The 16,197-nt window shown below is 40.3% G+C and overlaps 1 protein-coding gene across 3 annotated transcripts in view; it reads left to right on the top strand.

Annotated features, from left to right (window-relative positions):
- The window catches only part of FSTL5 (follistatin like 5), a 580,307-nt gene that overhangs the window by 496,226 nt on the left and 67,884 nt on the right, over positions 1-16,197 (top strand). For 2 of the 3 annotated variants that reach the window (XM_038755338.1, XM_038755339.1), the window contains exons 11-12: positions 3,127-3,153; positions 6,515-6,633. In XM_038755338.1, the coding sequence (XP_038611266.1) occupies positions 3,127-3,153; positions 6,515-6,633 (146 nt within the window). The remainder of the gene's footprint in view (positions 1-3,126; positions 3,154-6,514; positions 6,634-16,197) is intronic. The other variant, XM_038755340.1, reaches the window with a different exon arrangement.

Genomic DNA, 16,197 nt, shown 5'->3' with positions numbered 1-16,197 from the left:
TTCTCTCAGTTCAAGAATTAGAGCACTTCCATTGCCACTTTATCCAGAGATCTACATTGGGGAGGGAAGGCCCTCTTATATTTAGCAATTCAGGCCTCACCATCCCAGCATTTTCGTCATCATCTATCAATCAATCATACTTAGTGAGCACTTACTATGTGCAGAGCACTGTACTGAACACTCAGGAGAGTGTACTACAGTAGAGTTGGCAGACACATTCTCTTCCCACTAAGATCTTATATTCTAAGATTGCAGGTCACATGTATTGGAGAAGGACACTGTGTGGAATCAATCCCTTTAGTGCTGGCGTGGGTATATCCTTGCCTTGTCTTTTGATACACTCCGCATATGAGTAGGGTCTTACCATCTGTCAAAAGTTATGGCTGTGTGTGTGTGTGTGTGTGTGTGTGTGTGTGTGTGTCTGTGTATGTGTGTGTTTGTGTATGTGTGTGTATGGAGAAGTAGTGAGTTAAGGGGCTGACATTTTCTGAAGGATTCTTCTCGGATGAGTAGGAAGAATTTCTGTTTTTGGTTCTTCTGTGCCCTGTTTTCTCTCATGCAGCATGCCAGCAACAAGAAAAATGACACTCACAAACTCCCTCATGGGTATTTGCAAATAATACTGAGATATTATTCATTGATAACCCTGAATCCTGCAGAGTAGACATTCTATACACTTGAGATGGCATTGTGAGAAGCACCATGGCTTAATGGATAGAGCATAGGCCTAGGAGTTAGAAGGACCTGGGTTCTAATCTAGCTCCACCACTTGTCTGCAGTTTGACCTTGGGAAAGTCACTTAACTTCTCTGTGCCTCAGTTACCTCATCTGTAATGTGGGGATTAAGAGTGTGAGCCCAACGTGGGTTGGAGGTTGTGTCCAACCTATTTAGCTTGTATCTACCCCAGTGCTTAGAGCAGGGCATGGCACATAGTAAGCACTTAACAAATAACATAATTAACAAGTAACATAATTTATAATTATGAAAGTGAGGCATCAGTATAAGACAAGACCACCTCAGTCATTTAGGGAAAAAAAAATTGTGTTCTGGTGGCCCTCAGAGGATGATCCTAAGATTTATGTAACTATGGTTTTTCCCACATTTCCTCTTTCTCTGAACTGAATCAAAATATGGTGTGTTTTTGAAAAGAAGACTGCTTGACATACTGCTAATGGTATCAAGTGATTTTTTTTAATATGGTGCCTGTATTGAAAATTTAAAGTTCAAGAAGGGAAATATCACACTTTTCATTCAAAGTACCTTTCTAAGTAAGAGTAGGTTGACAAAACTGCACAATGATAATTAGTCCCCAGGCATCAGACGTGCTGTCAATTTACTGAGGAAATTCTTCCATTCCCCCCAGGACAGTCTAACCCAGCAATACAGAAAAATCCTGATTTTCTCCCTGATTTCTGTAGTGACACAATAAACCTTACTATTTTCACAGTTTCCTATTTTAATATGAACAGGCCATCATATTTATAACACAGTTGGCTTCTGAAAATTTCCCCTTAAGTTCAAATGCTGTAGATTGGAACCATTTTTTTCAGAGGAATGATAATAATAATAATAGTAATTGTTAAGCACTTACTATGTGCAAAGCACTGTTCTAAGCACTGGGGAAATACAAGGTGATCAGGTTGTCCCACGTGGGGCTCACAGTCTTAATCCCCATTTTACAGATGAGGTAACTGAGGCACAGAGAAGTTAAGTGACTTGCCCAAAGTCACACAGCCGACAAGTGGCGAAGCCGGGATTAGAACCCATGACCTCTGACTCCCAAGCCCGGGCTATTTCCACTGAGCCATGCTGCTTCCTAGAACTGGTCATTGATTCTAGAACCAGGGTGGGTTCTCCTATTTTTATCAAAATTCTCCATAATTATGTATTCAAGTATTCCTAGGTGAGTAATATAGCTACAACAATATGTTCCTGTTAAGTCAAAGAAGCTCCATGATAGGTCAGCTGGATTTTACAGGCATGACCCAAGATAAAGCCATAATAAGTTCATTGAAAATGTGTATGTATCAGGAATGGTTGGAAAAAAAAATATGAAATTTGTTTTTATGTAATATTCTTTAACATCAATAGAAAATTATTATTCATTCAGTAATGGTTAGAGTAATTTAAAGAACAACGTTAAATAAGAAATTGTAGGTAAGAAGGACTGAGGCCAAATACCCTTTGTAATCATTCTGCATCCCCTATCTTTTTTCTACTCCATCCCTAATGACAATAAAATAATAATTATAATATTTATTAAGTGCTTACTATGTACCAAGCACGGAGCTAACCACTGGGATAGATACAAGATAGACACCGATCGTATTCTCAAGTGACTCACAGTCTAAGGGGTAGGGAGGACAGATAGGGTATGCCCATTTAAAGATGAAAAAAATTATGGTTAAAGAGAATTTAAATGACTAGTCTGAGGCCACATTGCAAGTTAATGGCAGAGCCAAAATCAGAACCCATTTGTACTGATTCCTAGGCCAGTGCTCCTTCCACTAGAGCATGTTCAAATACTTCTTTTTGTCTTTGGGCTCAAACCTCTGAAATGCGCAATGAAGCGTAACCTATCCGAATTGTAGGAGATGCTGATGTTTCTGCTTCAAACACAGAACAATATTCAAAACTGTATTTTGAAAGAATAAGGCATGAGATTTCCACCAATTTTCCATTTTCAGAGATACTGAGAAAAAAATAAATTCAGTGTTTATTATTATCTTTCAGCGACACATTTTTATTTTGGGAGGCACAAGAGTCTCTGATCCTCGTGCTTGTTCTAACAATTATTTTCCATGGCAATTAACTTAGTCAAACTCCTTATAACACTTTTGCCTGTTGTAGTTAAACTGTACTCCTATTTTTTATGGTGCTTAAAAATGTCACCATGTTTGCTAATATAATCTTCATTCTAAAGAAATTTCACGAAGTGATAATTAAAAAGAGGTTGCTTTGTGAATCTTTTCATACACATAAAACTTTATGCTTAATTCATTTATATATGTTTGTTTTCCCCTCAGATGTGTGATCACTTCAATTATTGCTGGAATTAACACACCATTTCCCATCTTCCATACTCATTTGTTTCTTCTGTTCTTTCCCTTTCCCGCATGCTGCAGTTGCCAACATATTGTGGAGAGAAGAAGGTACTAATATAATTGCATTTCTTTATTATGATATTCTTGTCTCTCGTAAACTGCCATTAGTTGTACTAATTATCCTAATTATCTTTCTCTTCCTAGACTTTAAGAATCTCCTTCCTCTAATGACCTTATACAAGCATAGAAACATCAAAGGCTTTTCATTATTAGAAGGGGTGGGGGAATAATTTGTTTACAATACCTGAACAGCTTGCCTTGTTGAATTTTAACAACCATATTAAATCAACGCTTTGAAATTGTTTTAAGATCCTGAATTAAAATCAGTAAAATGAAAAGCGTGCTCTATTTTCAGATTTTGTCCTTAACCAGCCTCCGTGTACCGTTATTCAGTACTTATAACTGGTCAAATATATCCTTTAGGATACATTTCAGGCGTTTAGGACCGAATTCAGGCCTGAAGATCGATACCCAGGCTGCTGTTCTGCTCATCAGCAGGGAATATGTCTACTAACTCTGTTGTATTGTGCTCTCCCAGGACTGTCTCCATATGTTGCCAATCTGTACTTCCCAAGCGCTTAGTATAGTGCTCTGCACATAGTAAGCGCTCAATAAATACGATTGATGATGATGATGATGATGGTCTGTATAAATTAAGCTCTCAGGAAATACCACTGATTGAATGATTGAAATCTAGCGCACCCGTGGATCACTATGGACTGCCAAGTGATGGCTATATTCCATTTTTTCCTGAATAGTGACATTTAAAAGGCTTTGAAAAGCCTCTTTGAGAAGGAAGCGTACCGTAGTGGGAGAGGTGCAGCCCTGGAAAGCAGAGGTCTCGAGTTCTAGTCCTGGCTCTTCCACCTGTCTACTGTGGGACTTAAGCCACTTAACCTCACCATGCCTCAGTTTCTCCATCTGGGCATAATAATGCCTGAAACCTATATTCCAGGGTGTCATGACATTTTACTAAACACTTCTCAGGGTCATTAGACTAAAATAACTAATATAAAGAGCTTTGGTGATGAAGGCACTAAATTGAAACTTGAGAGGCAGTGTGGCCCTAGTGAACAGAGAGCAGATCTGGAAGTTAGAAGGACCTGGGTTTTAGTTCCAGTTCCACCACTTGTCTGCTGTGTGACCTTGGGGAAGTCACTCACTTCTCTGTGCATCAGTTGTCTCCTCTGTAAAATGGGGATTAAGACAGTGAGTCCCATGTGGAACACGGACTGTGTCTGACCTGATTAACCCATATCTGTCCCAGCTTTTAGTACATTGGCACATAGTAAATATTTAACAAACACCATTGAACAAGAAAAAGAGAGAGATGGGGCATGGTAATCCCCCAACATCATTCTTGTGTTCTGTTAATCGTCAATATAATCTGGATCTATTGGACATGTCACCGAAATTTTCCCTGAAGAAAAGCTACATTCTCAGCAGCAGTCTCCATCAAGAAACACTTTATCTCACTGATAGCCACTGGCTCAAGGCCACTTCTGACCATGGGGTTGTGAGAGCCATAAATTTAACTGAAAGATTGAATATTTGGAGTAACTGCTTCTGGTCACCCCATTCAGTTCATCTTTCCCAGAACAGTATTTATTATACCTGTGGAATTTATGAAGTCACTACATAGAGATGGTGATTGAGGATGGTTGAATTTTTTGTATTTCCACAGCAACAATGAAGTTATTTTTTCTCTCATTTTTATTACCATAAATGTGGTAGGCAAGCAATTACAATCATATCTGCTATATTAAAATTCTCACCATGATAAAAAAACAATGCAGTTATAATCCCTCTTCTTAGGGAAATGAAACGTTTCACTGCAGTGATCCCCTCCTACCCTGCCCTCTGTTCCCAAATGTAGATGGAGAGGCTGAGCTAGAACAAAATTTTACTGATAAAGGAAGAGCCTCTAGCCCCTTATGTCCGGCAAAACGCATAGCAAATCTTAGAAACACAGTTACAGAAAGTGCTGAAAACTGAATTGTTAGCTTCAAGTTTGCTTCCTTAGGATGAACAAAGTAATGAAAAATGTCATTACAGTTTCAAAACAATAGCCATCCAGTTCAGTATTCTAGCATTAGCAAGAGCATCAAGGATGTGCTTGGAAGTGGATGGTTTCCTGAAGTTCTATCGAGAACACTCTACCTCTATAGGACCCTTTTGGTGCATCAGCATATCCATTGTCCACACACTTTGGAAATCATAGACAAATGCTCTGATATAACCTCCTTGAGGGCAGGAATTGCAGTGCCCACTTTATTGTATTCTCTCTAGGGTTTAGTACAGTGTCTGCACAAAAGAAAGCATTCAATAGATACAGCTGATTGATTTTGATTGCTGTGGACATTCATTCATTCATTCAATCGTATTTCTTGAGCTCTTACTGCGTGCGCTTGGGAAGTTCAAGTTGGCAACACATAGAGACGGTCCCTACCCAACAATGGGCTCATGTATAGGGCTCCTGTTTAGTTTTATATATATATATATATATATATAAAAATAGCCATTATTGATCTAAAATTTTTGCTCCATATTTTCCATAATCCATTTGTGTTTTTAGGTTCTTTGGCATTTTGTTTGTTTCACTTCCCTCATGGAAGGGTGTAGATTGGACCATAAGATCTCTGAGGGCAGGGATCATGTGTACTTAGTCTATTGTAGAATTGTACTTCTTGTATCTGGTATTGCTTATTCTGTAGCCTTAAACTAGTCAATTTGGGCTTCACAGTGAGTACAAACCATGGTCCCAGAAATACACCATTTCCAAAGGCAGACCCTTCTCTTTGGACTGAATTTGTATCACATTGCTTCATCACAGAAAAATAATTTTTTTTTTTACTACAGAACTTAATGATTGGATGTATTAGAGGTACCTTATCCTATTGATATCAGAATCAACTGCATTTACTAAGTGGCCACTGTGTGAAATCACTGCTGTACTAAATACAAAACAAAACTCACAGAAAAATACCTGAAATTTAATTCTAAAAATGATATTTTTTTAAAGGGGCATGTGTATTTTAGAAGTGCATTAATATTTTGATGGCTGCAGATTTAAAATACGTATGGAAAATATACATTTCATTCATTTAATCCAGTGTTTGTGATTCTACATGATCACTTTGATACTTATTTCTGTCAAAATACCTAATGTATTTCCTGATTTGTATTCATGAAATCACTGAATAGTTGGGGAAGAAAACAGAATTTCTCCCTAACTTCACAAAGTGATTTTTGCTGTACAATAAAATATCCCTTAAGGTTTGCTTTATTAACATCAGACATATTCACAAATTGATCTCCTGCCTATGATAGGAGGAGGTGCTGAATTTTGGTTGAAACTGTTTTTGATGATTTTATTTTGAACATTTAACATGTGCTTTTTGTTCCGAAGGTCTGGGTATTGGGAACATGTTCTATGTTTTTTATGAAGATGGAATCAAAGTGATACAACCAATAGAATGTGAGTTTCAGAGGCATATTAAACCCAGCGAAAAGCTCCTTGGACTTCAGGCAAGTATTTTGATAATTTGCTATGATTTTTGCTTAGTGATTTCTTTAGATGGAATTAGTATTTGAAATGTGCCCCTGGTGTTTGTTCCAAAACAGAGATTGTCTAATGACATTTTATTTGAACAGTAGTCATAGGCCAAAGCTACGAGACACTGAGGTGGGCTGTTCACTAAAAGGGGCTAGCATTATCCAGTTATTTGGAATAGTGCATGCAGCCAATCTGGGATAATTCAACTGCACTAATCCAGTTCTTAGGGTTAGCATATGCAGCCAGTGTGGGATAATTCTACTCAATGAATGATATTTATGCTGTTCTAAGTAGCTATTTCTATGACTCTAAACCCACTGTGGCAGCGAATGTCACCGTTTATTGTTATATTGTACTTTCCCAAGTGTTTAGTACAGTGCTGTGCACACAGTAAGCACTCAATAAATATCATTGAATGAATGAATGAATGTCTTATTATGGGATCAGGTTTAATAAGCATAGCTATACAGGCCTCCTCAAAATTGACTGTGTAGGCTCCGTGAGGGGAAGAATGAGGTCTACTTATGGTATTGTACTTTCCTAAGCTCTTAATACAGTGCTCTGCATACAGAAAATGCTAAATAAATACCACTGCTTGACTGATCAATTGACTGATATAGAAAGAGACCCTTAGCCATGGAGACTCAAGATAATCCATGCCTTCTGTTGTTATATAAAGAATCCTAAACTTAGGTTTTTTCATCTCCAAGGTAAGGTGTATTGTATCGATCAGTACTGTGTATTATTTTGCATCTTGCATATAGGCATATTGGCATACTTGCAGGTTGGTATATTCCAGGAATCCAAGATCTGGTCAGGAGTGACTGCCTCCTGAGTATGTCTGGCCACCAACCTTTTTCTCTTCTTACCAGAAGCTGTCTTAGGTGGAGGGAAGAATCTGAGGGAAATAGTTGCCCCATCTCCTTGCACAAAGGAGGGGGAATAATATCAGGGTATTTGGGGAAGAACTGGCTTGACACCCTTATCAGGCTTTTGAGAGATCAACAGAATTTCCTAGGTTACATTGCTGAATGAAAGTGGTGTAATGTAAATTGCATTTTCTTATAATCATTTGAATTTTCTATATTATAATTAATTTGGATTTTCTTTCGCGGCATTGTGTTCATTGTTAATGAAACTCATTTTCTTTAGAGTGATGCATTTCTACTTCTAGTACTTTATGGCAATAGCTCAGGGCAACAGAAAGTTCAAAGGAGTGAGGCTTAAGTAATGAAGATGAAGTTATATAATGGAGGAAGAGTTGATTCACATGAGTTGAACATATGTGGACCTGTTAGCCATGCCCCCAAATCACTGGGATATGAAATATAGGAATTGAATTCCTCTAATATAAATTCAAAGCATCTGAAGTCCCAATTGCAGGATGTGGTTAGAGGGTGGAGGAGGAGGAGGATGACAGTGATGGAAAGGAGGAAGAGGAGGAGGCGGAGGACTTAATTAGAAGGGTGGACAGTTTTGCTCAACCTGTTCTGGCCTGAATAGAAGTGAAAGTCTCTGAACTGCTCTGAATCACTGTGAGGCTACTATGGGTGCATCATTCTGCTTAGCATCCTGCACAAAAGGACTGAGGGAAATATCAGGGCATTCCTAATCTTTGACATCCATCTTAAGCCTTCCCCTTGGTACACGTTGTCTGTCAAAGGATCCAGAGGTCACAGATTGGTCACTCTGTTGACTCACACTCTGTTTCCAAGGGTGATGTTTCCCAGGGAGCAAGCACAACATAGGTGATGATGATGATGATGATGATGGCATTTGTTAAGCGCTTACTATGAACAAAGCACTGTTCTAAGCACCGGGGGGGATACAAGGTGATCAGGTTGTCCCGCATGGGGCTCACAGTCATCATCCCCATTTTACAGATGAGGTAACTGAGGCTCTGAGAAGTTAAGTGACTTGCCCAAGGTCACACAGCAGACAGGTGGTGGAGTCGGGATTCGAACCCATGACCTCTGATTCCAAAGCCCGTGCTCTTTCCACTGAGCCACGCTGCTTCTCCATTGAACAGTCCCATTGGAAACTTGCCTCTCCGCTTCACCCTTTCCACTGCTTTGTTCCCCCTCTAGGTGAACCCTCCCCACCTTCGTGGTAGCAGAAAGGGTGAAAAATAGCAAGGTTCTTTAAAGCCAAATCAACCTTTCCTCCTCATCCATCGTAGTTTCATGAATGCAGTTGAAAATGAGAACACCAAAGCCAATCCAGTTGTCCTGAGATTTTGAAACACTAATGATTTGATCAGTGATGCTCAGAGCGACAGATGAAATAAATTTAATGAAAATAGACCTTTTCATTTTGTCTTTTATACACTCAAAAGTTCATGTTTGAGGTCTCTTCTGGCTCTGTGATAACTGAGTTGCTCATAAAAAAAGCCAGAATTGGATTGTAGTTACTGTTCAAATAGTAATGTTCTGGAATTCTCTATAGAATTTACCTTATACATATGTATGAATGAAAACAGGGAAAGATAAGTTACATTTTTATCTCAAAACACTTCTTAAATTTACTTATATAATACCAGGAGCACCATTGAAATCTGATTGCTTTTTGAGGGAATATCGGCCAGCTGAAGATAGCACAGCTTGCTGAGTGTGAATTTTGACTGAGAAGATACTTATGGAATCTGCCATTAGACCTTTAATAGCTCTTCAAAGCAGATAATATGGTTTTCATTTTTCAAACTAACTGTAAATGAGGGGGAGTCATATACAACTAGCGATTAGGCTGAGTGTTTTCCAGGCTCCACATTAGAGTTTGAGTCTGCTGGATTTAAACCTATGATCACTGACAATCACATCTTGAATTTTGAAATGCTCACTCGATTCCAGAGTTCTAAATTGACCTGCCTTTACTAAATCCTTTCAACCTCTTCTCTACCTCCCATTAAGATACCATTAATCCGATTCTCTGGATTCTTGAGGTTCACGGTTAAGCAAAGTCAAACTAGAACTGTAACCCATCCCCAGTTCTGTCTTCGAAGCGGGTATCCTGCATATACTTTAGGGGCATAATTGGTAGGCTCATCTCCACAGAAACACAGCAGGTTTGAGTGGACTACAGTGAAACAGCTGCCTGTCTATGAGTGGAACTATTAGTTATAGTTCCTCACCATCTTAAGTGGCTTAAATGACATTAGGCGTTGGCCTAGAGACAAAGGGGTGGAGCTGGGGAAGAGGAAGGCATGACATTCTCGTGAGTCCTGCCTTTACCCCTGCTGCAGTGGCCTCAGTGCCTCCCTCCATTCATTCATTCATTCAATCATATTTATTGAGCGCTTACTGTGTGCAGAGCACTGTACTAAGTGGGAAGTACAAGTTGGCAACATATAGAGACAGTCCGTACCCAACAGTGGGCTCACAGTCTAGAAGGGGGAGACAGACAACAAAACACCACCATCATCACCTGTCCTGGAGCCCCACTATACCTTCTCAGTGCCCTGAAGGGAAAGCACCAGCGAAGGCTGGAGGTTACAGAGAGGAATGCCCCAAGTAGGAGCCAGCTCAGAGCTACCTTGATTTTCTTATTCATTCGTTCATTCAATCATATTTATTGAGTGCTTACTGTGTTCAGGGCACTGTACTAAGAGCTTGGGAAGTACAAGTTGGGAACATATAGAGACGGTCTCTACCCAACAACAGGCTCACAGTCTAGAAGGGGGAGACAGACAACAAAGCAAAACCTGTGGATAGGTGTCAACAGAATAAATAGAAATAAAGCTAGATGCACATCTTTATCAAAATAAATACAATAGTAAATATGGACAAGTAAAATAGAGTAATAAATCTGTACAAACATATATTCAGGGGCTGTGGGGAGGGGAAGGAGGTAGGGCAGGGGGATGGGGAAGAGGAGAGGAAAAAGGGGGCTCAGTCTGGGGCTCAGTTTTCCTCCCCAACCCCAGGGTGGAGGGAGCAGCCAATCTCGACCCACAGTTCAGGCCCATCCTGGACAGAGTCCCGATGACCTCGTCCCTGGTTCCCAAGGCTGGCAGAAAGGGGCCAGAGGAGACGTGGTCTTCCCCACTCTGGCAAAACCTGATACCAAGGCCTGACTGAGATAGTACAGTGCTCTGCACACAGTGAGCACTCAACAAATACAATTGAATGAATGAATGGCTCTCCTGACTGAATAGGTGTTTGGGAAAAGGGCCTGTAGCTGGACCACCTAGCAGAGGAAGGCAGTGCCCTCCCAGTCTTTACAGCAGGAACTTGGGGCCCTTATTCCCTCACAAATTCCCCAGGGGCAGCAGTAATAATAATAATGATGGCATTTATTAAGCGCTTACTCTGTGCAAAGCACCGTTCTAAGCGCTGAAGCACTGTGTTCTAAGCACTGGGTCTTTGGCCAGCCCATCCAGAAGCAGGGGTCAACCACTCTCCAGGGCCTCACTGAGTACCACGCTCTCCCCATATCTCAGATCTCTGGGCACATTTCTGTAATTAAGAATAAGTTGATGGATAAAATAGAGTCATAGAAATACTTCGAAGCAGCTCTGGCCACAGTCCTTACAAAGTAAGCCTAGAACCCATAGACTTGGCTTGGCTCTCTGTTGCCCGAAAGGTTATCAAGTCCATCCACTGTTGCTGGAGATGGCTTCCAGGATGGAGCACCTATTGTTTAAATCGTTCATGTGTTAACTGTGGCAAATTCCTGACCTTTAACCTCTTCCTAACTACCAGACATGCTTCCCTATTGGATAATCTGGAGCCAATACGTGAATCACGAAATCGTCCATATCCAGGTCCCACCTGTGACAGATTGCATCATATGATTGGTATATGTCCAAACAAATCAGATGCCATCTGATTTGTGGCTTTGGGCAAATCATTTCACTTTACTTCCCCGTGCCTCAGTTACCTCATCTGTAAAATGGGGATTAAGACTGTGAGCCCCCTGTGGGACCACCTGATCACCTTGTAACCTCCCCAGCGCTTAGTAAGCGCTAAATAAATGCCATTATTATTATTATTATCTGCAGAAATCAATTAGAAGACATAGCTCACAAGCTTGTCACAATCAAGCTCTTCAGATGAGAGGAGGATAAATCAGATAGGAGTGCCCAGACATGCCCGTAATCCAGTCAAATATATTTTAGTCAATCCACGTCAGTTTTGAGCACCCCTCAAGGCAATACAGCTTATCTGCTCAGGGCTTGAGAGAAAAATGGTTGACAGCTGGGTACTAAAGCAGCTGTTCGATGGCATTTGATAGGGGGTATCATAAGCCTTTATAAATTATAAATGAGAAAAGTTGTAATGAAGCAGTGTCAATCAATGAAATTACAGTGGGTTGTTGGGGGCACACTGAAATGGGCAGACTATCCTGGAATTGGCAGTTGGAGGAGATATTGCATTACTTAAGCAAAAGTTTTAAAAGATTGAATGTCAGGAGACAAACTTGAAAGAAGAGGCATTATGCGGTGATCAGGACAGACTTACACAAATCTACCCTTAATGCAAACTGGCAATGTGTCAGTCATGTGTTGGTCTATTCTGTCCACTCGCACATATGGCAGTTGTGTCATCTTTAAAAAATTAAAAAAGAGATGGGTTCTGTTTTTCTTTGTCCAAATGTACAGTTTCAATTCTATGTCAGAAAAACCCAATTTGATGAGTTTCAATGCACATTTCCAGGGAATGTATAGGAGATGAAAGTCAATTATGGTTATTCTGGCCTAGCAGAAGGATGAAACATAGATTCCAACATCCCTAATATACTTTGCTAATATTAAGAGAACAGCTGTGAATTTCTCAAAATAACTGACTAGAAAGGTTTAAATAACAAATGAAACTTTCGCCGAGTACAGTAGTTTTCCCAAGCCTCTCTAAGAAGCTATGGGTTTGTGCTAAATAAAAATTCAGTTTTGTTGCAGTGTCATATCAAATCAGGTTTCAACTTGTGAATGTCAGTCGGTGAGGATTCATGAAGTGCACTCTTTCTAATGCTTTCTTCCTTTTTGTCTGGTCATATAGTTTACTAGATACAATTCATGTTGTATTTACCATAGTTTTTTCTCAGGTTTTTCATCTTGACACAGCAAATGAATTTAATGTGAATAAACTAGGTTTTTTTTCTGTTATCTTCAAGTTGTTTGATAAACCTTTCAGTGAGTTTGGGAAACTTTTTAGTCTAATTTTAGTCTAGGGGCTCAGCTACCAGTACAACAATTAAGAAATGACAATAGCTGTGACCTTAATTGATATTTGACTCCTCTCATGTTGCCATATTATTTTCACCAGGAACTCCCAAACAAGTGCTTTAAATATTTTATACTACTTCAAACTTATATGTATATATATACATAGTTCTATCTTGAACCACAGCATATTGTTAAAAAGTAATATATGCCTACGTGTGTATATATACGTGTGTACGTATATATATCTATATATACACACATAGTACTAGTTCTATCTTGAACCACATCATATTGTTAAAAATGCTGATTTTAACATTTATTTTTAAATTAAAAAAATGTTAAACTTCATAAAAATAAATACATATAAAGGAGACATAAATACGAGGGGACAACTTCCAGGCCTGGGAGATCATAGAAATAAGTCTTGTTACAAGTACTGTTTCTGATGTGCTTTGACCTTGAGTCATTTATTTCCAATTTATATTTTTGCATCTGCAAAACAGAGATAAAAATATTTGTCACTGAGGGTGCTATTAAATTGCTTCTTCCTTTTGTCAGCAAAGAGAGATTAGTCTTCAAGATAATTGTTCTTATTATAAAAGGATGTAGATGGAGATTGACTTTATTGCCCAAATCTACTTAAAATGTTTCCAACTCTCAAAATCAGGGAGATGCCCTAGAAAAGTCAGGGTCTCTACACTGAGTGATCACAGAAAATGAAGATAATAGAGCAAGAGAAGCTTGCTGAGTTCACAGGAGGTTGTTATAGTGCGGTGACATAATAATAATAACAGTGGCATTTGTTAAGTGCTTATTATGTGCTTTTAGACTGTGAGCCCACTGTTGGGTAGGGACTGTCTCTATATGTTGCCAATTTGTACTTCCCAAGCGCTTAGTACAGTGCTCTGCACATAGTAAGCACTCAATAAATGCGATTGATGATGAAAGCACTGGTCTAAGCACTGGGGAGGATACAAGGTGATTCATTCATTCAGTCATTTTTATTGAGTGCTTACTATGTGCAGAGCACTGTACAAAGTGCTTGCCAGCCTGAAAATGGTTTTTCCAAGTTATTAACCTAGGGTCTGATCCTGGCTATGCCACTAGCCTTGGGCAAATTACTTAATTTCCTAGTGCCTCAGTTTCCTCATTAGTAAAATTGGGATTTCATACCTGTTTTCCCTCCCCCTAAGACTGTAAGCCCCATGTGGGACAGGGACTGTATGACCTGACAGTTACACGACCCACTGAGCCAAAGCCCTACTGAGAGCTCACCTCCTCCAAGAGGCCTTCCCAGACTGAGCCCCCTTTTTCCTCTCCTCCTCCCCATCCCCCACCCTACCTCCTTCCCCTCCCCACAGCACCTGTATATATATTTGTACAGATTTATTACTCTATTTTACTTGTGCATATTTACTATTCTATTTATTTTGTTAATGATGTGCATCTAGCTTTAATTCCATTTGTTCCAACGGTTTTGAGACCTGTCTACATGTTTTGTTTTGTTGTCTCTCTCCCCCTTCTAGACTGTGAGCCCGTTGTTGGGTAGGGACTGTCTCTATATGTTGCTAACTTGTACTTCCCAGGTGCTTAGCACAGTGCTCTGCACACAGTAAGCATTCAATAAATACAATTGAATGAATGAATGAAGTACAAGTTAGCAACACAGAGGCGGTCCCTACCCAACAACGGGCTCACAGTCTAGAAAGGGGAGACAGACAAACAAAACAAAACATGTGGACAGGTGTCAAGTCGTCAGAACAAATGGAATTAAACTAGATACACATCATTAACAAAATAAATAGAATGATCAGGTTGTCCCACGTGGGGCTCACAGTCTTAATCCCCATTTTACAGATGAGGTCACTGAGGCACAGACTTGCCCAAAGTCATACAGCTGACAAGCGGCGGAGCCTGGATTAGAACCCATGAACTCTGAGCCACGCTGCTGCATTACGACAAGCATAAAGTTCAGAGAGGGTTGAGTCAATTCATTCATTCATTCATTCAATCGTATTTATTGAGCACTTACTATGTGCGGAGCACCGTACTAAGCACTTGGGAAGAACAAATCGGCAACATATAGAGACAGTCCCTCCCCAACAACAGGCTCACAGTCTAGAAGGGGGAGACAGACAACAAAGCAAGATTGTTTGAACATTCAGGGAGGGAAAGGAATACATTTAAGAACAAAAACAGAATTGAAGAGTGTTGAGAAGAAGCAAATAACTCAGGCAAAGTTCAGTTCCCAGTTCTTCACTGCACCATCCCTCAAATGCTGCTCTAGACTGGATTGGGGCTCCTTCCAAGAGTCACTGCTGCTCTGAAAGCTCTAGCCGGGTCTCTGCAATGCCACAGTGCATCCCAACAGGATACCTAGTCCAGCCTAGACTTCCTCTTTCCTCCCTATCTCCCCATCTCCCCAATCTTCCAACCCTGTCTGGAGAGAGTTGACAGTAAATTATGTGAAGAAAACATTTTTGCTCACACACGCGGACACATACCCAAACACATAAGCATTCGCAGGTAAACTTTGCCATCAGTGAAGCAGTGTGGCTCAGTGGAAAGAGCTCAGGCTTGGGTTCTTATCCCGGCTCCGCCCCTTGTCAGCTGTGTGACTTTGGGCAAGTCACTTCACTTCTCTGTGCCTCAATTCCCTCATCTGGAAAATGGGGATTAAGATTGTGAGCGCCCCCCCCCCCCCCCCCACCACCGTGGGACCACCTGATCACCTTGTATCCCCCAGTGCTTGCTTTGCACAGAGTAAGTGCTTCACAAATGCCATCATTATTATTTTTGTTATCATCATTATTATTATTAATAATTAATAATAATAATAATGGCATTTATTAAGCACTTACTATGTGCAAAGCACTGTTCTAAGTGCTGGGGGGATACAAGGTGATCAGGTTGTCCCATGGGGGGATCACAATCTTAATCCCCATTTTACAGATGAGGTAACTGAGGCACAGAGAAGTTAAGTGACTTGCCCAAAGTCACACAGCCAATAAGTGGCGGAGCCGGGATTCAAACCCATGACCTCTGACTCCCAAGCCCGGGCTCTTTCCACTGAGCCACGCTGCTTCTCTTATTCTCTTCTAATTATTCTCTTCTGCTTCTCTTCTAATTATTACGATTAGGGTTGTCTTCTTCAAAGGAAAACTGTGTGTGTCTGCATGTGTGTATATGTGTACATAAAGGCCACACTGAAGCAATATTAGAGAGGATGAGGACTACGCAGAATGAGTCTAAAGCTCAAATTGTGCTTCTATGGCTTCCTCTCCTCCTGAAGATAAAGACCAGGTCTTCCTTAAGAATCAGTGTGGCATAGTGATTAGAGGAGAGGCCTAGGGGTCAGAAGACCCGGTTTCTAATCCCA

The sequence above is a fragment of the Tachyglossus aculeatus genome, chromosome 12, assembly GCF_015852505.1.
Source record: "Tachyglossus aculeatus isolate mTacAcu1 chromosome 12, mTacAcu1.pri, whole genome shotgun sequence".
Lineage (NCBI taxonomy): Eukaryota > Metazoa > Chordata > Mammalia > Monotremata > Tachyglossidae > Tachyglossus > Tachyglossus aculeatus.
This window is presented reverse-complemented; position numbering and strand designations above follow the sequence as displayed.